At 49.9% G+C, this 23,001-nt stretch overlaps 1 protein-coding gene across 6 annotated transcripts in view; it reads left to right on the top strand.

Moving 5' to 3' along the window:
- Nucleotides 1–23,001, top strand: part of CSMD2 (CUB and Sushi multiple domains 2) — a 602,474-nt gene that overhangs the window by 204,991 nt on the left and 374,482 nt on the right. For all 6 annotated transcript variants that reach the window (XM_045035511.1, XM_023258438.2, XM_023258437.2 and 3 more), the window contains exon 5: nucleotides 9,554–9,761. In XM_045035511.1, the coding sequence (XP_044891446.1) occupies nucleotides 9,554–9,761 (208 nt within the window). The remainder of the gene's footprint in view (nucleotides 1–9,553; nucleotides 9,762–23,001) is intronic.

Below are 23,001 nucleotides of genomic sequence, written 5' to 3'. Positions count from 1 at the left end.
CCCTGTCTTCCCAAACCTGCTCTTTTTTCTGCCTTCCCTCGCTCGGTGAAGAGTGTCACCATCCAAGGTGCCCAAGCCAGATGCCCCCTGCACCATCAGCCATCGTGCCCTGGTACATTTCCCTCTGCACCAGCCCTCCCCTCCATGCTTCTGCCAGTGATCTGGGGCCCCGTCTGGTAACATCCAGTGACGAGCCGTTTGCCTTTCCCCGCCACACCCATCCCAGTCCATTCTTCACTGCTGGAGCAAACTTTCTAAGCCACAGATCTGACAGGATCACTTGCTGCTTAGAATGCCAATAGTGGTTCTCCATCACTGATGGGGTCAAGTTCAGATTCCTGAACATGGACAAGGCCCATCCAGAAAGACTCCCAGGCTGATCTTTCTAAGTCCTCTCTAAGTACCTTCCAATTTAGCCACACCAGAGAATGCCCTCTTTTGGAACACACTGGGGAAGCCAGCCAAGGATGTCAAGTGTGGCTTCCAGAAGGGCTTTGGGTCCCAGAGGCTCCCTGGCATCTGAAGGAGATGAGACGTGGCTCCTACTCAAAGACTGGGGGAGCACAGGTGGCTCTCCCACTCTCCAAGCCCCCACGCCTCCCCCGTTCTCTGGGCTTCAGGTCCATTTCTCGTTTCTAATTCACCATGAGCCTCAAGCATAGTCTGAGAAACATCCTCAATAACGCCAGTGATTTTTCTGAAAGTGATTTTCCAAACTGTGCTTCCTTAGGAGACCAAGTTGTATAGGAACTGAGGGTGCTCATCATGTGCCCATGCGATGCCAGGAGCTGTGGTCATGCCAGAGTTAACGGTTCATACGCTGGAAGGATTAAAGCCTTTTGGCCTTTTTTCCTCTTGTGTAGAACTCTCAAGGGCTGGCATCTGTGCGTGGATAAACCTCATCCACTGGGCAGTGGTCCGTAAATATTTGCTGAATGAGCGGACGGCCGGATGGGTCCTATTCACCATCAGGATCATGTAAGGCGTACAAGCCCAAAAGGCAAATTCCTGGCCTGGGTCAGCCCACCTGCCCAGCAGCACTGAGTGACACAAACTCTGAGTCCAAGGCTTCCCGGAGCAGGTTGGAGGGCATTGTGTCTCTACCTCAAACAGGAAATGCCACACGCCTGCCCGAAAGGTAGACTCAGTCTGGGGACATGGCCCAGGCTAAGGGGGATCAGGGGACAGAGCAGGTGTGAGGCTGACCTCCATCGAGGCCCATTCGAAGGCTGCTGGCACTTTGAGGCTTGGTCTAGCTGGCAGAGGGAAGGAGGCAGGGCCCGTGATCCCCCTTTGCTTTGTGTCATTCTGGGCACATCCACCCTAGGAGTCTCCGAGCTTTGTGGAGCCAATTTGAATCACAAGAAGGAAGACCGTGTGGGTTTCAGCAAAACGGCCCCTGGCTTGTGAGGGGCATTGGCCCTGGAGCAAAGAAGGCTGCGTGGGGAAGGAACAGGGTTCAGATGTGCTGGGTGCTGAGAGGCAGGTGGAGAGAAAGCAGCCTGAGTGAGAAACGCTTGGCCTCAGAGGTTCAAGCCAGGCGCAGCGGGCCGTCCCCTGACAGGGAAGGGGGCACTGGTCTGCAGAAGCTCAGACTGCAAGTGTCAAGCTGCGTTGCGGATATTGGAGCCCCGAGGGAGGAACCTGCAGAATGCGAGATGGAGGCAGTGTGCTCGGCGCGGAAGGAGCATGGCGTCAGACAGGCCCAAGTCAGCTCTGGCCGTCCTGTGCCAGCTCAAAGCTGCGTGTTGCTAAGTCTCCCCGAGTTTCCAAGTGGGGAACACGAGCAGCAGCCTTGAAGGTTACTCATTCACTCAGGATTCATGCTTTTCATGCACGCCTACTGTGTGCCACCGTAGCACCGTGTGCTACTGAGTTGTGAACTCAATCCTTAGTTGTAAACTGCCAATTGTTGGATATTTACCATTCTAGATACAGAGAATTGCAGCGACGAAGAGTCAGACCAGATCCATGATCTCGTGGGGTTTACATTTGAGCAGCTGGGAGGCAGAAAACAGATAAAAATCAAATAAACAAATTTCAGATCATGAGGGAAATGAAGCAGCTAGTGACAGGAAGGCTACTTTAGATGGAGTTGTCAGGAGGGGACGCTCTGAGGAGGTGACATCTGAACTGAGTCCTGAATGATAAGAGGGGCTTGTTATATGAAGACCAGGGGAAGGGCATCCCCAACAAGAGGAACAGCTGGTGTGAAGGTCCTGGGGCAGGAGAGAGTTTGACGTGTTAGAGAAATAGAACACAGTCCCCTGTGGCGAAGTTGAATGGGGGAGAGGGGTTGCTATGGTGGAGCAGGACAAGAGGTTCAGGTTTGGTTCTAAGCTCAGGAGGGAGTCAGGGAAGAATTTTAAGCTCAGGCATGGTGCAGTTGAATCTACTTTTTTAAAAAGATCCTTCTGGATGCTAGGATGAGAGGGATTGTAGGGGGCAAGAGGTGCAACCAGGAGGGCCAGTTAGGAGGCAGCTGTCACAGGCAAGGAGACTGGAGATTCTGCATTTCGGCCAGGGGTGGCCATGGCAGAGATGGAGGGGAGATTGGGACCGTGGTGTGGGGGCATGGCCGATAGTCTCGCTGATGGAACAAAGGGTCAAGGTTGACTCCTAGGCTCTTTCCAGATGCTGGCAGGGTGGGGATGTCGATAACCGAGATGGGGATGACGGGGACAGGGCGTAGGGGGCATGTGCCCTCAGGGGAATCAAGAGCTCATTTTGTCCAGGTAATGTCTGAGATGCCCATGAGACATCCAAGTGGGGGGATTCATTCTGTGGCTGGGTGGAGTTCTGAGCTGAAAAGAGGAAGGAGAGGGATACGAGACCCTAAGGTGGCGATGCAGATGGCAGAGGGGGTCTGGGAGCCGCACGCTGGGCCCCTTTGATCATATACACAACATTTAGAAAGCACCACTTGTCATCCAGGCAGTGAGGACCTTGTGGAATGCACCATGGCTCCCAGGTACCGTTCCTCACTATGGGGTTCCTCTCCTACCACTGGAGTCACCAGTCCTCTAATCACCTTTGTCATCACTGTTGCTATAGCAGAACCATCCAGAATGTGCTCTGGAGTCCAATTACCTGGATTCAAATCCTGGCCTTCCCACTCACGCCCACTAGCTGAGTGACCTTGGGCTTGTTACTCAACCTCTCTGTGCCCCGTTTTTCTCACCTGTAAATAGTAACAGTACACTACTCAACTCATAAGGTGGAAGTGAGGTTCGAGTTGATAAATGTCATGCGTGCAGCAGAAGGCCTTGCTCGTAGTAATGACTCAGGGAGCATTAGCTGTTGTGATTCTGACTGCCACGGCCACTGCCGGCTGGCATTTATCAAGCACTAACTATGGGCCAGACCCTGCCCTCTCTAATTTAATCCTCACAGGATCCTCACAGAAACCCCTGGAGGTTAAGATTTTGTTCTTCCCTATTCCACATGAGGGAACTGAGGCCTGGAGAGGCGAGGTACTTTGCCTGTGGTTGCACAGCTGGAGAGTAGTGAAGCCAGGATTCTACCCAAGCCCATGTGTCTACCAGCCACATTCTTGACCATCATGGTCTGCGGCAGACCAGGACGATGGCCTGTGAGCCCTGACAGGAGACTGATGATGACACCGTTACTTCCAGAGCTCCAGCTTGGTGGCCCAGGGCCTGAGAGCTTGATCCTCATAGGTGATCCTCGTAGGCGCACCCCCTGATGAGTCCACCTGGCCAGGGACTTCCTGGTCTCCCGTGGTTCCCCCTTGACCCTCCTCAGGGAAGGGGCCCGAGGTTGTTCTGCTGGGCAGATGCCGCTGCAGGTAGGGAGCCAGGGGCTGCCGGGGGCTACTTTCATTCTTTTTTCTTTTTCATTCTTTTTTAACGTTTATTTATTTTGCACAGAGCCCAGCGCAGGGCTCAAACTCATGGACCACAGGATCATGACCTGAGCCCAAGTCGGACACTTAACCACCGAGCCACCCAGGCACCCCTGCGATTTCCTAATTTTAAAAAGGGGTGTCCTTGATAAAGCCAAGGATAAGGGGGCAGAACCCCAAGCCCCCAGAAGAGGGCACTGATGAGACCGAGCCTCCCCCCCTCCACGCCCCCACAACACTGAGCCACAAAGCACGAGGAAAAGGGGGAGCATGGAGGCTTTAGGGCAGCCACACCGTGGCTCTCTTTGCCTCACACCTGAGTTGTCAGATGTCAGTTTCTCCCCTAGGGCCTATGGGGATTTTTGTTTTCTCGGAGGCGGAGTAGCCTGGGGGCGGAACTGAGGACACGGGAGTGGAGGACCCCAAAGCTTGCCGGCGTCCAGGCTTGTGCACTGGCGCCGGCCTGAAATGCAGGCAGGGGAGGAGCTGGATGGAGGTTCCACCGTCCCTACTGAAATTTGTGGGTCACCAGAGAGTTAGCAGACATCCCAGGGGGCCGAGGGGTAGTTCTCTAAAATTATATAGTTAATTGAAGGAATTTCAGTGGAACTTAGAGTCGATCTTAAATAACGTCATAAACTTGGAAGGGCGACTCTCAGCATAACACCTGCACCTTCGAACATACACGACTTAATGGCCGTGCGGAAGGCCCGTTCCCAGAGAAGGAGGAAGTGTACGTTAATATTTAGGAAGTGTACGTTAATATTTTAGGATCGTGGTATCAGCTGAGGGTTATATTTTATGGCTCTGAAGTTGTAACCGTGAAATATGGTGCCTTGTTTAAAGTATGAGAAAATCTCCAAACAACTTTTAGAGCATCTTCAATCGACACAGGATGGTTCGGGAGCAAGGGCGTCGGAGAAACCCGAGAGGCAGGCATGACAAAATGTAAAGGTGCCACCTTCCAAGGAGGGGACTGGCGGCTCCCCCCAGAGGGCCTCAAGCTCTTGAGTCCTCAGTTCCAGCATGGTCTAGAAATCATTGACTATCATGAGGAGCTTTGAAGATTTTGGGATGGCTTTACCAGACTGCTTTCAAGCAGGAACAAACGGTGTCGTGAAAGAGGCCACAGTTCTCATACCTGGGAGACCCACCTGGATTCCTGATTCGCTGTGCAATGTGTGACCTTAGGGAAATTACTTAACCTCACTGAACTTCAGTGTCCTGTTTCATTTCTTTGTTCAACAGATGTTTACTAAGTGCCTGCCACTTGAGAGGAAGATTGGCGAATACAGGGGCCATTTTTATTTCTTTAGAGCTGAGTGGCCTCAAGGCTCCATTAAACCCTTTGCTTAATCCCAACAGTCCTTTGTACTTCCCAGCAGGAGAGTACTGCTCCTGAAGTTCTGGGTCTAGAGGCAAAGGTGTGTTGTTCTGAAAGACATTTCTTAAGGTGAAACTTACAACTCACACCTAGAGCAAACTTCCAAAAGCCCCTGACCATGGAGGCTCCTGGACCACAGGGCACTTAGAAATGGCGATGAGGGGTTGGATGCCATGGAACCTCAGTGACTGAGGAGGCCTGTGCCAGGCCTGCTGCCCACGGACATGGTCCCTGCTGTAGTGGAGTTTACAGTCTAGACATTAGATAAATGGCATAACTGACCAATTAATTTGCGGAAATAATTCGTTATGGGAAAGTATGTCATGCTTTGAAAACTTAAGATAGGGGGAAGGGGTTTCTGTATCTGGAAAGATCCTTGAGGAAGTGACACTTAGACTGGGACCTAAAGGCTGAGGAGGGGCCAGCCAGGGAAGAAGGGAGGTAGGGAAGAAGATTCCAGAAAGAGAAAATGGCACTTTCCAGGTCCTGGAACAGGGAGATGCTTGATACATCAGAAGAACTGGGAGGAGGCCAGTTTGGTGGCAGGAAAGTAGGCAGGGAGAGACTGGTAGGAGGCAAAGCTCTGTAAGGTCCTTATAAGCCACAGATATTCTATTCTATCCTGAGTGACAGTAAGAGTTATTGAAGGTTCTTACGGAAAGGAGTGGCGTCCTCAGGTCTGTGTTTCCAGGATCACTCAGGCTTCTGGTGAAGAATGACAGGCTAGAGCAGGAGGGATATTTGGAGACAAGGAAAGAGGCCTCATGGCTGTGGTTGACTTGGATCATGACATGGCTTTGAGTGGAGCAGGTGCAAGGCAGATGAGAGGCCCATCAAGAACCACTTACGAGGAGGGACGGGGTTTGGTCCCTGGCTACGTGTGGCGTGTGGGAGAGGTTGCCCATGGCCCCAACCTCTGGCGTGAGACATTGGGTGGATAGCGCTGACAGTCTCCGGGAAGGAAACACCAGAAGATCAGGTTCAGTGGGAGGAGAGCACCAGGTGGTCTTTGTTGGGCTGAGGCTGACGACAGTGTAGGATGTCTTAGAATTCCAAGAACTATGGAGAGGCTGCCGAGTCTCCCCCCATCACCTGCTCCCCTCCAACATTGCCTGCTGCTGTGCGGCCCACCAGGACCCGCGGGCCCGAGCAAGTGGGACAGTGTGGACCCAGGCCTTGCCGCTCTGTCCTGCACTCCTGACACTGCTCCCTCGCCCCCCATTCCGCCCCCAGGCTTCCTGACCCTGACCCTGACTGCTCTTACACAACTTCCTTTCAGGTGCATTTGCTTTTGCCTGCTGATCATTAAATGTCACTTCTTCCCGGGTCTTCTTTACTCCCCTGGAGCCAGAGTTGCTCTTCCTCCTGCTGACTCCCAGCCTCGCAGGCCCCCTGGGCATCTCTCCTGCCCTCTCTCCATGGGCATCATCACCTGTTTACAGAGTGCAGAGGGGCGGTGGAGGAGGGCCATCACCATCCCACAGAACTGCTTCTCCTCTGGGGCCCCTGTTTACCCAAACAGCATCGTAGTCCGCCCTGCTGCCCTGTTAGAGACCTCCACGTCCTCTCTCCCTCCTCCTCTCCTTTGCTGACCACTCACAGGTGGAGACTGCGTCCTCTCCCTTCTCCTCAGCCTGGCTCTTGAATCCTTTCTGTTCCTTCTCTTCCTCCCACTGCCGTTGCCATTCATTCAGGTTTTGAAGATTAGACCAACCTCTTCACTATCCAAGTTGGCATATAGAAGTAGGCACATTCTCTTGACATGGACCTTGACCCGGTAGAATGACATTAACGAGACTAGTTGCGGACCACTGAATAAACTCACCTTGACCTCCATCCCACGCTGCTTCTGCATACCCAGCCGTCAGCTCCATGTCTACACCAGGACATCCCACATACATACTCAGCCCTGGGATCCGAAACTGAACCCCTGCTTGCCTTCCCCACCACAAAGCAGCCCCCTCCTGGGTCCCCTGCCACAGGAGACATTTTTCAGCCTACAGATTCTCATGCCCCAAACCTGGAACTCATCCCTCACAACTGCCAAGTCCTATAGATTCTGCTTCCTAAATCTCTCTGAAATCAGTGCTCTTCCCACTGTCCCCATCCATGGCCTCAGCTCAGAGCTCATCTGGCCTCCTCCAGACTTCGGTGACTTTGTCCTACCAAAAGCATCCTGCCCACTCCCGTGATTCAGACCTCCTCCATGCCACAGCCCCAGGAATCTTTCTAAAATGCAAATTTAATCATATCCCTTCACTACCTTTGATTCTCAAGAAGGGGGAAGGAAAAACGGGAAGGGGAAGGAAAAGGAGAACTTAGTATTTGCTGGGCATCTCCATGCACCAGCCCCTGGCTGATGTTAGGGACCGTCACATTAATGATCCCCGTCAATTATCACAGCAAACCATTGTTCAGAGAAGCAACGTGAAGCTGCTGGAAATAAATCTCCCAAGGTCGCATGGCTGGAGAACATGGAGCCTGAATTCAAACCTAGACCTTCCTGACCCCCAAATCCATTTTATTTCCAATAGAGTCCTCTGCTTCCAAGTCTTCTTGGCCATGTTCTCTGTCAGGGGCTCCTTCTACATGTCCATTACCATCACCCATCCTTCCTCTCTCTTCGCTGTCTGATAAGCCATCTAGAGCTACTTATCTTGCACATGTCTTGTGATTTTGTGCTTCTGTGCTTCTGACATCTGTGCCCCTGTTTTCTTAAATGCCATTCCCTTTCTTCTCTCCCTAGGGAACTCCTATCCATCCTTCAAAACCCAGCTCTACTGGCATCTCCTCTGTTAAGTTTTCCTAAATCGACTCACCCACGCAAAGTAACATCTTGCTTTATCTACGTCCTCCAAATATGAACTGTACTCCTGGGAGATAGTGTATTGGTTAAGAGTACAGGCCCTGGAATCGATCTACAGGGCTTAGAACCCCAGCTCCTTTAGTCGCTGTGAGCTGTGTCACCTTTGGCAAGTAACTGAATCTCTGTGTGCCTTGGTTCCCTTACCTGCAAAATGGGAATGATACTTCACAGGGTCACAGGAAGGATTCAATGAAATACGTAGCGTAGTTAGAATAGCACCTGGTGTAGTGTAGGCGCTCCATAAATATTAGCTTTTATTGCTCTTATTCTGCTGCTCCTGGTACACATTTGAACCCGGGTATTGCATTTTTTTTCTCTCTTCATCAGTTAGTCCACACCTCTAATACAGCATATGCTAAGTGTAGTGTAATCACTTACTTGCATACAGGCTCCGGGACAACAGGCTTAAAGTCTGGATAACTTCTCACTGTGTCACCCAGCTAGTGAGCATCAGGGAAAGGGTTCAAACCGAGGTCTGCAACAATGCAAAAGCCAGTGTTCTTAACTATTCTATGTCAGAGCATGTTTCCCAGATCATTTTTTTCTGAATATAAGTCTCAGCTGGGATTTCGGCTGGAGCAGTGAGACTGCCAGGTTCTGGGGCAGGATGAGTAAAACATGGTCCCTGCCCTTGGGGATTCCTGGTGGAGCTCAGAACCAGAGTGGAAGACAGATGTATGAACAGATCACTCAGCACGAAGTACCGTGTCTGAAGTCGGACCGCTGCTGCGGGAGCCCAGAGGAGAGAGCGGTCACTAAACACTTGGGGGAATGAGGCTTTACCAAGAAGTGGCATCAGAGTTGGATCTCAAAGCCTGAGGAGAACTGCTCTGGGCAGAGGGCATCCTTGGCAGAGGGAATGGGGTGATCAAAGACCAGGAGGCCCGACCATGCAGGGCGCGAGGACAGAGCTGGCCTGCAGACAAGGAAGGGCCAGAGGAAGGATGATGGAGGTCGGGCCTGGCAACCCTTTGAGTTTTGCCCCAGGGTGCTGGGTTGAGTTTCACCACATCGGAGTGTTACTAAGATCTGGTGGGAAGAGATGTCCTATTCACCACAGTCGTGACCGTGGAAATAAATGTGGCAGCTGGCTCATGGCAGGGCAGTATATGTGGTACTCGGAATGTCAGAGTTCAAATCCCAGCTCAGTGGTTGTGTGACCTTAGGTAGGTGACTTAACCTCCCTGGGCCTTGGTTGGCTCATCTTTCAATGAGAACAACACTATCTGAAATCCTCAGGACAGGGCCTGGCACATGGTAAGGGCTATGGAAGTGTTTGGTACCACTATTACTAGGCCAATTCAGACTAGGATCTTGGTCCATCCTGCCTGTGCATCACATTCTGGGACCCTCTATGCCTGTCACGGGTGAAGGCCACGAGTGCCAAGACCTGGGAACCAGACCACCTCACCCGAACCTCTTCTCTTTGCACCCGCAGCGGATGATGCCTGTGGCGGGACCCTGCGCGGCCAGAGCGGCATCATCTCCAGCCCCCACTTCCCCTCGGAGTACCATAACAATGCCGACTGCACGTGGACCATCCTGGCCGAACTGGGAGACACCATTGCCCTGGTCTTTATTGACTTCCAGCTGGAGGACGGTTACGACTTTCTGGAAGTCACGGGCACCGAAGGCTCCTCCCTCTGGTAAGCACACTGTTGCGTCCCCTCCTTGGTCCCTTGGGAAACTGTGGCTCACCCACAGTCTCCTCGGCATCTGGGCCTGCAGTCTGAGGCCCCTTGGCCACATCCTGATGAGTTGATGAGTTTGGTTCTCATCATAATGAAAACTCACTGCATGTTTTTAGAACCAGGGTCCATTTTTACAGAGATTTTGATACCCAATGTGATGTGCATCCTTGCTGAGGAATTTCATGATGGGCCTTGGTGGAGTAACTTGCACTGAGACTGAAACTGTCCTGGCCTGAGGGTGTGGACAGGGTCTCCGTGCAATGATCTGAAGTACTGTTCCATCTCTGCAGGGCGTATTCAAAGCATCCAATGAAGGGAATAGAATCTTAAGTGGAAATTCCCACTCCCGGGGCCCTGCGAAGGAAGGGCAGGGCATTCCGCCGCAGTTTCTGATGGGAAGGACTAACCTCCCTGTCGTTCTGGCTTTACTAAAATGCACGGGCTTTTCTGTGGTGTGCCCCACCCATCATGGAGACTCTCGATGATGATGGGTTCAGGAGTGGAGGGATGATGAGACTTATCAGCCCCAGTTGCTGGTACTGTCCGAGATTTAGATGCACAGGACATGCCCAAGCAGGGGCTGGCTTTGGGAAATGTTCAACTCTGTTTGGATGACAAACTTTGAGTGGTGGTGTGGCACTTAGAATATCCTCTCTTATTCTCCTTGTGGCTGTGTTATCAGGCTGAGGGCACAGGGGGACCTGTGTCAGCACACCAGGTGCCCACAGAAGGATGTGTCCAGATGTGCTTCAGACAAGATATGGCATCTTGCAGACTTCCACTGCTGCACGGGGGAAGGCAGGACTCAGGGCCTGGGGATGAGGGCAAACGAGGTGTCCCTGAGGATTCTGAGGGACTCAGAAAGTGGGTAACTGCAAGAGTTGGGGTAGGATAGCTCCTGGAAGGAGACGTGGCAGTCAGTGTGAATGGGGAGGAGGGGAGGGAGAGGGAGCAGGGGCACATTTCCTGAACACCTCTTTTAGACCAGGTTTCGTGCCTTGTGATAGAAACACCAGTTGTGTAAGACATGGTCCTTTGAGGGTGAGAAAATCAGACAGCCCCATGGCAGGAGCCAGTTATGACTATTTCAGAGGCAAAAATGGGAACAGATTCCTTCCAATATGGACTCAGAGATCTGGGGACCAGTGTAGCCCGGAGAACTCAAATTTCCTGGTATGGTGGAAGGCGATCTGACCTGGGAGTCAGAAGACCTTGGTGTCGTAAGCTTGTCCAGTGAACTTGGCCAGATCATTCACTACCCTGGATGGGGGGTTGAGAGAAGCGCATGTGAGCCAAGGATAGACCGCTGTGTACAGGTGGCTATTCCGTCAACTAGTCTGGGACAGCGGCTGGACGTTTGGGGCTACGAGCGGGGATGAAAGCCCGGGTGACCCTCTTCTGCACTGGAATCCCAGTGACCTGGCAGCCTGGAGGCCCTCTGTCCCCCTACCCCTCTTTGTTAAATACCTATTTTTATCATTGTAAATGTAATGCATATGCTTCTTGTAGAAAACAGAGGAAATATAAAAAGGTATGGAGAAATGAATAAGAAATATTAAAATTTTGATATATTCTCCTTTGGCCTTTTTGCTTTGCTTGGAGCAAGCTAGCTGCCTATTTATATATATTTTAATATTACAAAATTCAGATCTGAAAATCTATCTGTAGTTATATATTTTTAACTTAGCATTATGTAATGAAAATTTTCCCTGTATTATGGTAGAGGCTTCCAAAACATAATAGGTGTGATAATAGCATCGTTTATTGAGCATTTATTGTCAGCATGTCCTAGTTTGGTTCTAAGCTCTTACAGCAATAATTTCATCTTTCCTCATAGAAACTTCATGAAGTAGGTAGCATCATTTTCCTCCTTTTACAGATGAGAAAAGTGAGGTCCAGAGAGGTTATGTCACTTGCTTGAAGCCATACAGCTGATAAGGAGCAGAACGAAGCTTCAGCCCCAGGAGAGTTGGACTTGAAAGGCCATCTCCGTAGCCATGGCAGCATGTCACATCCTGCTCCATTTGTGAAGGGTCGCCAGGGCTGTGTGGCATGCTCTCGTAAGAAGGACACAGTGTACTCATCAGATCTCTTAGTAGGTCGTTCCCAAGGTTTCACTTGGATGAGCAGATGCCACGATGAATAGCACTGCCGGGTCTGGCTCTTCCAGCCCCAAGGCCTCTTCGACTCACTTGTTTACCCGTGGGCCAAACAGTCTCCCACAGCCTCTGCCCCCCCAGGTGTGAATCCACACATTGTCCAAACTTCTGGAGTGAAACAAATCTTAAAGACTATTCCTTTTCCTATTAAGTCACTCAGTGGGGGAAGGAATTAAGCGGAGGAAATCGTTAGGGGAGTCATTCAGAACTCTTCGCTATAAGATTAAGTTATTAATTATTTATAGGGTTGGTGTCACCATTTCCAGCCAGGATGCATTTGTTGTTCTAATTTATACTTGCATAGCAATTATGGATAAACAAACTTGGAGGCTCGGGACGTGTGTGCAAAGAACCCGCTTTCTTCCCTGCCCCTCTCCTTTATGGATCCCTGGATCCCTGTGAACTGTGAAGCTGCTGGTTTATGAGTTGCTACTTTATATCACCGTGCATTAAGATTTTAAGATGTTTTCTTGAGTTCTGTGCCAAGCCATAGAAAGACTGCAGATCCTGTTAGAAAAGATGAATGTGAACAACTGGGCATCCCTTCACCTATTGAGAAGACAGAGATACCTTCGAGACAAAAAAATCCACTACCTCCTTTACCAGATAGCACATTCCCACTGATTCAGGGTTGTGGGTGGGGCATGGAATGTTCCTGACTCAGTTTCCACACTCTCCTCCCCAATGGGCCAAGAGCAGGAGACTTTTAATTGGGGGTTCCGGTTGTTTGGATTTCGCAGGCAAGTAAAATTGCCAAACAACTGAGGAAATGGAGGGTTGATTATATATATATATATATATATATATATATATATATATATGCACATATATATATATATATATATTTTTAATTTTGCCAAGTGAGGACATTAGAAAGAAACCTGCCAACTCCTCAGAACGTTATTTCATAAAACAAAGGACAATTCAAAGCCAAAAACGTAGCAGGATATAATCAGTTGGCAGCTATGCGCTGGCGCGGAGGAAGGCAGGTGGGCGGAGCGCACAGAAATAGCGGTGTGTGCCCGGAACCACAGAGCACGTGGTGTGCGTACATCAGCCAGCGCACTGCTTCTTCCTGTTTCCCGGTCCCTGAGTGGCCACAGGGAATCGGGCAGTACACGTCTTGGACAGGAAAAGGCTGTTAGGATGGTGAGCACTGAACCCTGTAACTATGACCTGTTGAGAGGTCCCCAAGTATTTTAGATGTACTCCCTCTGATGTTAATTGCTTTTTTAATTTTCGTTTTAACTTTTATTTTGTGATTGACTGTGAGCAAAAGCTGCGTTTGAACTGAAAGTTACAATCCAGATAGTGTATTTGGATTCCTCCCCAACTGCGTGCGCGCACACGCACACACACACACACACACACACACACACACACATCACCCTTGACACATGCCCCTCCAAGTCACCACCATATATTGCGCCACGTCAACCGCTCTTACGCATATGCTCTTCTGTCTCTAGTTAACTGAACTCAGTTTAGGGACCAGGTACTCTCTCACTGATCCTTCTTGGTGCGGGGGATGGGGGTGGGCAGCTTTGTTCTGCTCTGACCAAGTCAGCTGGCTCTGTCCTTCATGGAGCCCCATTCCTTCTCCTCAAATGCTAGGAAAAACTCTCACCGTTGCTAAAGTTCCTCATGAGGCCCCTGGACTTTTTCAGATGGCTGGGACTGGGGTGGGTGGTGGTGCAGAACTGGGGTTTAAAAACTCAGTTTTTTATGACCCTGGGTTCTGTGTCCCTGGAGGGTAGCAGGATCATGTTATAACAAGTACAAGCGATTGCCAGCCCATTATACAGCTGGCCTCTCCATTGTGGAGAAAATCAATGAATTAAAGCCCACCGAGAAGACACAAGAGCTAGAATCTCTGCTCTCCTTCCTCTGCCTCATGCTTGTCACTCTCCATTTGAATCTCTCCAGGCTCTTCTTCTGGGGCTACAAGGAAGGAGAGAAAGCCAGATGTCCCCTCCAAGAATAGGAGAGGGGGTCTGTGTATCTTGGCATCTAACTGAGGAGAGAGCAGGTCTGGGAGCCAGACAGACTTGAGCTCAAAATCCTGATCCGCCTCTTAGTGGTTGTTAAAGCCTATTTACTTGCCTCTGAGTCTCAGTTTCCACATCTGAAAAATGGAGCTCATCACACCAGCCTACAAAGCATGTTGAAAGGGCTGCACACGTAAACTGCTGCCTGGCTCACAATGGAGATGATACTCCTGGGATGGCGACCAGAGTTAGGGGCTCACCCTTTGAAGGGAAGAGGATAAGTGAGGCGTCTCCAGCAGCCCAGAGCCTTGGTGGCCCCATTCTTAGTGATCCCCCTGAGGCCGTTCTTCCCAGCCTGGCAGCTCAGAGGCCTCTCACCGGGCAGGGAGGCACAGCCTGGTCACCGCAGGTGATTCAGCTCCCCAGGGAATTGCCTGGAAACCCAGGTAAGGAGGACTGGGTCAGACCAGAGGATGTCCTTGCAAAGGTCAGAAGAGAGGGTGGTGATTTCGTTGAAACTGCCTTCCCAGAGCTGCAATTTTTGGGCACGTTGCAGGCAGCATCACCCCTTCTCGCCTGGACCCCGCCCCAGACTGACCAGTTAGCTGCCTCGTCCGAAGAGCGGAAGAAGAGTGGACTGCTGCAGCTACAGTGGCTGCTCGGTGCAGGCTAGGAGCAGGGGACACTTCACCGGGGTACAGGCACAGCACCTGCTCCCCGGGGCCTGCCGCGTAGGGGAGAAGGAGCAGAGAGTGTGGAGAAGACAGGGGACCACTGTACCGGACCCAGAGAGGAGGCCCGTCTCTGCCCGGCATCATCTCGCTGCTGCAGAATTCAGTTGGGCCTTCGTCTCTCCTTTGCTCCTTCTCTTCTCTGCTTCTCTCCTTTGCTAGGTGGCAGTTTCCTCCTATAGCAGGAAGGGCAGGCAGGGCCTGACCTGCACTCAGAATTGAAGCCATCTTTTCCCTGGGGGCTTCCAGAAGTGTGTTTGTGGTGGGGAGGCTGGTAGAAGGAGTCCATAGCTCCCTCCCACATGAGGGGTTTCTGTGCAGACCCTAGAGCCTCTCCACCATCTTCTTGGCTCTCCCGCTGTGGGTCAGTCTCTGCCAGTGATTCCCAGCCTCTCTTCCTTGCCCCTTTCAGTGTACTTGGACTCCCATTCTTAAATTTTTCAATATTTTACTGTAGAGAAGAGCATGCCAGCTGGGGAGAGGGGCAGAGAGAGAGAGAGGATCTTAAGCAGGCTCCATGCTCAACATGGAGCCCAATGTGGGGCTTGATCCCATGACCCTGGGACCATGACCCGAGCTGAAATCAAGAGTCAGACGCTCAACTGATTGAGGCAGCCAGGCGCCCCTGGACTTCCATTCTTTATTTGTTTCACTCGGGTCATTTGCAATCTGCCTGTGCATTCTCTGTGTCCCCACCCCCCAAGCCAAGCCCCGTGGACCTCTATGTGATATATTTGCCTCCACCAAACCTTTAAGTAGGAAAGGAAACAAGGCATACTGCAGGAAGCTGCCCTCAGGTGGGAGGAGCAAGGCCCTATTGTGGGGGCTGCATTTGAGACAGACCTCACAGCATGGGTGCTATCTGGATGTGGGAGGGGAGGAGGCAAGGAGAGCATCATCCCTGGGCTGTAGCCTGGCATCCCACCCCAACAGGAGCTCCCCTGATCCCTGGGATACAGGTCCAGGAAGTGGTCCCAGGATTCTCTCCACTGTGCACCCACCCACCTTGCCTCTGAGCCTACCTGGCCCCTCTGACCAGAGAACATAGAGGAAACTCTGCTGTACTGTCTGGATTTCCTGCCCCCGGGGCCACCCCATAGACCCCGGCTGTTTCTAGAAAGAGAATTTCCCTGGAAAGCAGGTTCAGCCTACTCTCTGGATCCAGCTCTGAGATTTTTCTTTGCTTTGTTCCCCTTCATTTTTTTTTTTTTTTTGCTTTTGTTTTTGTAGGTGGAGATACAAAAATTCCCGTCTACTTTACAGACATTCAGTTTGAAAATTTTGCTAGCAACATTCTTTTTCCTCTTTGAAAGACTTTGTTTTAATTATTAAGCATTTTACACATGAAATTTGAGCCAACTAGAACCATTTGATCTCAGCGACTTTTAACTAGATATTTCATTCAGGAGTCATTAGATTCAGATATAATTAGAATGAGAACAGCATGCCAATGGGGATTTGTTAATAATAACTATTCACTTATTTATTCATTCACATGTACTTTATCAAACCATTGGTTTAGATCATTTACATTCTTTGTTACTTTTCCCCTATTTATTTTCAGTAATCATTTATTGAGAGCCTTCTATGAACTAGGCTCTCCTAGGTGCTAGGGAGACAAAGACACAGTCCTGTCCCCAAGGAGTTGTTTATTCCCTCCGCAAATGTTTATGTAATAGCCATGTATCATGCTGGACCCTGGAGCTCACAGTCAGGGTGAAGAAGCAGAATATAATTAAATGCTTGACAATATCATATGTTAGATGCCTTTACTAAAAGGTATAAAGAAGCTCCCATAGAGACTGAAAAGAAAAATGTAATAGTATTCTTTTGGTTCAAGAAATAGATATCCACCTCCAGCTGACTCAAGCTAAAAAGGGAATGTGTTGGCTTCTGTAACTGAAAAGTCGAGGGATTGGCTTCAGGGACTGCTGGATCAAGGTATGCAAATAATATTATCAGAATGTGTTTCTCTCCCTCCCACAGCTTTGCTCTCTTATGTGTCAGCTTTCTCAGGCATGCTTTCCCCGTGAGGGAGCAAAGGCAACCACCATCAGCTCCCTCCATTCTGCTGGTTTAGCAATCCCAGCAAAAAGGAAGCTTCTCTTTCCCGATGGTTCCCACAAAAGCCCTCAGATGAACCTGAATTGGACCAGATTGAGCCATGTGCTCAGGCCTCAACACCAGTGTCCACAGAGAGTGTTCTCAATGACCAGGCCCAGGTCGCATGACTATCTGTCCTGCTCAAACCCCCTGGCTGGGAGTGGGGGAGGGGTGGTTCACCAAAGGAAAATTGGGTCACTGAGAAGATAAAGTCTTCCTATCATGATGGGAGGGGCTGCTAGAAGGACTCAGATGAATGAATCCCAGAAGGGGTGACTTTTGAATTCAACGCAGGAATTAGAGTTTGCCACTGTCACAGAGCAGGAAAGGACCCTGGTGTGTTGGGGGCATTGCAAGTGGGTGCAGGGTAGGCACAGGGAGAGTGTGGATCAGTAAGAACCTTGTCCTATGTTCATAAGCTGGGAGGGGATTCCAAAGACCGTAGAAGGCAATGGAAGTGTTCTAAGCGGAGATGTAACATAGTCGCTCTGAGTTTTAATTGGGTCCAAGAAACCAGCTATAAAACTTTTTTGTGACCACTCAGCCAAGAGATGATCCAACCTTGAATTATGGCAGCTGTGCAGGGATGAAGAGGATGGGGTGGCACCAAGCCACATCTCAGATGCAGAATCAATTGCTTTGGGAGGTTCATTGGAAAGGAGGAATGGAGACAGGGGAGAGTCTGAGGTGATCCCCAAGTTCCTGCCTAATGACTGTTAGGATTCTTCACCAGCAGAGGGCTTGGGTGGAGTGGGGGATGGTGATGCCCTCTGGCCTCCCCAGGGCAAAATAGGCACAGAGAAGGAAGTCAAGGCCACAGCAAGGAAGGAGATGAGCCTGGATACAGGGACACAGGTGCCCTTGGTTATTGATACACAGTTTTGGGGGGATCTGTAATGGAGATGGTCAGGGGAAATCAACAGCTATGCCTAAAAAATGGTGTTCGGGTAAATACTGTGGCAAGGCTTTGAGAAGTTATTGTCAAGAACAGCCTGGCACCATCGTTCTCGGCAGTGTCTCCATCATTGCTGTCAGCCTTTATCACCAAACTTTCCTTCATAATGTATCCATTCAAGCAGATTACGTAGGCCCTTCTATTGCCTGGCATTGGGCTTGGCATGGAATTATAGTAGTGGAGGAGACAGATACAGACTCTGCCTTTGTGGGACTTCTGGTTTACCTGGGGGAGACCTATACTAATAAAGCCACAAAACAAATATAAAATTCACTCGTGTTGAGTGCCGTGAAGGAAATGAACAAGGTGGGGAATAGTAGCAGTGGGGCCCGATTAAGATAAATGAGCCAGGGGAGGCCTCTCTGGGGGGGGGGTTCAGATTTAAGCAGAGACCTGACTATTGAGTAAGAGCCACAGCGGGAAGAATTCAGGGACCAGCATTTCAGGGTGGAGGGAATTGCACCTGTAAAAGTCCATCATCACGATGTCCTATATGTCCTTAAACTTCATACATGGGAGTGTCATGGGCCTAGTGCCTGTCTTCTGGGGTTTCAGCTTGTTTTAATGTCAAGAGCAAGGTAGGGACAAGGTCTCAAGCCGACAGAGATGCTCAGGAAGCAGCTGAGATGGAGCATGACCAAGGCTGCCGAACCCAGTAGCACTTGGAACCAGTAGGGGGATGAGACACAAGCACCTGCCTTCCTGTGGGTTCTTGAGGCCCTTGCTTCCCCCTCCTTCCCTGCCACATCACAATTCTTTAAGCCACCCCAAGAAGCTGTTCTCTTCTGATGGAGCCCATGAAATTGCATCTGTTGTAGCCATCAGGAGCCAGGCCATAAATAACCAGCCCTTTAAAATCTCATCTTCCATATCTCCCAGAGTTGGAAATAGCATTCCAAGCCCCACAGCCAAACGGTAGGAAAGGATTAGTGCCCTAGCATGCTGTTGGCAGAACATGTCTGGAGAGTCAGGGCCAGGGCCCCTGCACTCTGCACAGAGTATCAGCGTGACTTCCTTGCTCCCCTGGGTGAGAACTTGTTCTCAGAAAGAGAACAAAAGCCGCAGCTAGAAGGAGCAAGAAATGAGCTGGGGCTGTCCACCGTTGGCACAGCGGCTCTGCTAGGGCTTGTGATTTGGCAAAGTCCTGTGTGTGGGAAGCCAAGGTCAGACAGCTGTCTCACCCCCCGTGGGGCCGACTGCATGCAGTAGGTTTGCACTAAGTACATCGTCTGCACTGACTGCATGCAACAAGTTTGTACTAAGTACATCGCCTGTGCGGGGGCCCGTGCCAGGACTGGGAAGGGCACCAGACAACAAGATGCTCTTTTCGACCTCTCTCTCAAGGAGCTGCCAGATGCCTGATGGTGCCGCTAAGACAGATGGAAGGAGCTGTTCTGGGCCCTTCCAGAGGCCTCTCATTCTGGCAAAACCTACCTTCCAGAATGACCTCAGTTCATTCAGAATGTTCAAGACCCCATCCCTGGTCTCTTTTTTCATGCTTGGCCATAAAACTTTGTGGGACTCCCTCTTGGCCTCTCTTACCCCATGGTTCACCCTGATTTTACCTGTCTCTTGCTCCTACGATTTTTTTCTGGCTTCCTGAGCCTGACATAAGCCCTTAGTTCCAACCCTGAGCCTATACTTCTTTCATTCCAGCTTTTCCTCATTCAGTGGCCGGGTGGCCAGTGTGTGACCCTCCCAGACTCACCAGGGAAGCAGGATTCCCACAGAAAACCAGCCGTTGACAATCTGATGAAATGACAGATGATCACTGTTGAAGTCAGCAGATCTCATCATCTGGGAAGTGAGAGGGCCAGGTTGGCTTGAAAAGGGGGAGGCTTCCTGGAGGAGTAGAACTCCATCACCTCCAGGAACTTCTCATTCGAGGTCTTGGACCAGTGGTCTTCCTTGGAGTCCTCTATCGGCATTAATTCCTCACCTGCTTCTCCATGGCTTCTGTCCCCTGCCTTCCCCTGAAAACATTCACATTAAGATTATTGTCAGAGAAGCACCCCTCACCCCAAACGCTAACCACTTCCAGTGCCAAATCCACAAGATAGGTTTTAGGTCTCCTCTTACTGGCACCTCCGCATTCCCTTACGTCGTTGGTCATTTTCTCCTTTTAGAACTTTCTCTTCGCTTTATGCTGCTCTCTCTGATGCTTCTTGGACCTCTCTGACCATTTCTTCTGTTTCCTTTGATGTCCCCAAGACTCTGCTCTTGTCTTACTGCTGTCCTCATCGCCCACACTCTCCCTGGGTACTCTTCTCTGCTCTCATGGCTTCAGGTACCACCTGTTTGTTTAGAACTCCCGAATCTGGCTTCCCAGCCTGGCCTCCTCCTGAGCAGCCAACTGTAGAGCCAACCACCTGTTGGACGTCTCCCCATGACGTCCACCAATATCTCCAATTCAGCATGTCCCAACTTCACTCATACTTGGCTACTAAAATGGTCAGAGTCTGTTTCCTGTCTTAGTTTATGGTACTCCACTCTACCTAGTCATCCAAGAATCTGGGAACCATCCCTGTTCTCTGAGGTCTCCCAGTGTACCTCCTGTAACATATTTTTCCATCTTTACTGTCACTCCCCCAGTTCAGCCCATCATCTTTCTTCTTTGTGGGTTGTAATAGCCTCCTTACTGATCTCCTAGCTTCTTGGCACTCTTCAATTCAGCCTCCCCACTGTTACCAGAATGGTTTAATTAAAATGCATATCTGACATGCTAAGCCTCAGGCAGAAACTTTCAATCATTTTCCATTGTCTGTGGAATAAAATTCCAGCCATTGATAAGGCCCTTTTTGATCCAACCCTGCCTATCACCGCAGCCTCATCTCTTGCCATTTCCTTCTCTGAACTTCATTAACCCTGCAATTCAACACATGGTGTAACACCACAAAGGTTTCTTTTTCACTCATGCTACGTGACTGCCATGGGTCAGTCGGGAGTGACTCTGATCCACATGGAAATGCAGGCGGGTGTCCAGTCTCAAGGAAGTTCCACCGTCTTATAGATGCACCACCCAGAGTATGTGGCCTTCCCCGCTGCCATGGCAGGGAAGAAGAGTGGAGAACCTAGCATGGGCTTTTCACTGCCCCAGCCCAGAGAGAGACACATCGCCCACCTCGTATTTCATTGGCCAGAAATAACCACGTGGTCCAGCCTAGCTGTAAAGGAGCCTGGAAACATGATGCACAGATGAAATGGCTGGTGAATCAGTATCTCTCTGCCACGCCTCATATTTCAGTAGACGTGATGTCCTGGCTCCTGTAAAAAAGCCAGCCCCTCCTTTTATGTTCCAGACCTCATATTCCCCAAAGACTTCCCCTACTAAGTTCATCTCCTTCTTCTCACATTCATTATTATTTTTCTTCTCCTGAGCACTGCTAACAGCACAGAGACATGTTCTAATATCTATTGTCTAAAATAAAAAGGCCAGTGCACACCAAAACCCCGTTACTCATGCCCAATCAGCTACTGCCAGTTACTGGAAATGGACCCTTTCTCAGGGTCTGCCCCACCTGCCACTAAAAGTGACCTTGATAAGATTGCCAGTGACCTCCAGGTTGCCAAATTCATTGTTGCTTCTCCATTGTCCCTGGACTTGGCCTCTAGGCAACACACGATATTGGTCATCTGTCCTTCTTGAACCGTTCTCTTGGCTGACATGGAATGACACAGCTAGCTGCCTATGGCCACTCCTGTTCTACCTCCTTTTCTGTCTCTTCCACTGTCCAGCCTCTGTCCAGCCCTTACACGTGGACTGCCCAGGGGGTCCAGGAACCCTCCTCTTCTCCATTTGCCCTCTTTCCCAGGTAACCTCAGCAAATCACATTTTGTCTTTCAGCATCATTTTCTTTATATGCCATTGGCACTCAATTTAAATGTCCAGGCTTGAGGAACCTCCTGGGCTCCCTATATCTTAACTGGAATCTGAAAACCTTAACAGGAATCTCAAAATGAACACTCCAAGCAGATTTTTTATTGTGGTAAAATACACATAAAATTTACCATTGTAATCATTTCTGGATTTACAATTGAGTGGCATTAAGTACATTCACATGGTTGTACACCCAACACCTCCATCCATCTCTGGAACTTTCTCACCTCAGACTGAACCTCTGTCCCCATTAAATAACACCCCACCTGTTCCCATCCCCTGATAACCACTTTTCTGCCTCTATGAATTGGACTACTCTAGGTATTTCATTTAAATGGAATTATACAGTATTTCTTCTTTTGTGTGGGCTTATTTCACTGATGATGATGTCAGATTTCATCCATGTTATAGCACGTGCCAAAATTCTACTCCCTTTTATGGCTGAATAATACTCTCTGGTATATACATATCACATTTTGTTGATTTATTCTTCAGTCCACGGACATTGGTTTCTCATTCCCTCCTCACCCCTAACCTGTCCTCTGCCCAGCCTTCTCCACCTGTCTGCTCCAAAGAGGAAACTGCTTGTGCCCATTCTCTGCCCCAGCATCTCTGGCTGCTCAGTGGCCTTGTCTTCCTGCTTCTGTCCCTCCTGTAATCCATTCTCCATACGGCAACTCAGATGACTGATGTTTATATACATCACATCATGTCTCCCTTGTTTAAGGCTTGCCAACAACTTCCCATGGCACTTAGAGTAACATCCTACAAAAAGACTCTCCGTTACTGGGTCACTGCCCAACTCCTTGACTTCCCTCTATCGCTCCCACCCCGTCACTGTGCCCCAGCTGCACTCACCTTCCTCTTGTCCCTTGATGGGCTGAGCAGTCTTCCTCCTAGAGCCTCTGCACTAGCTGCTCCCAGGGCTTAAGATTCTCTTCCTTCAAAGTGAGGTTATTTTTTAAGACCCATCTTTTTTAAATGCAAAAATTCCACTTAAATCTTCTGTCCTTAGAAAGGCCTTCCCTTTGCATGAAATCTAAAGTAACCCTCACTCACTATCTCAGCATCTTGTTTTATTTTAGGCATTTGTCAATACTAGATATTTTCTTGCTTGCCTATTATGTGTGTGTTTCTTTTTTGTGCCCCTCCCCTTCCCCACCACTGCCTGCAGAACCTTGAAAGAGCCTAAACGCAGGTCTTGGCACTTAGTAGGTGTACAAGTTTGGCTTGTTTGGAGGAGAGACCTGCTTCTGTCTCACCAGTAACAATGTCCTGTGGCTAATTGCAAAGGTTAACGTGGAGCCTCTCCACCAAATATTTTAAGTGATAACCTTCCTGGGGGACATTTGCAAATTAGCCCTGACTCTTGCTGATTATTC

The sequence above is a fragment of the Felis catus genome, chromosome C1, assembly GCF_018350175.1.
Source record: "Felis catus isolate Fca126 chromosome C1, F.catus_Fca126_mat1.0, whole genome shotgun sequence".
NCBI classification, from domain to species: domain Eukaryota; kingdom Metazoa; phylum Chordata; class Mammalia; order Carnivora; family Felidae; genus Felis; species Felis catus.
Note: the sequence above shows the minus strand (reverse complement) of the source record. Positions and strands in the feature narration are given on the sequence as shown.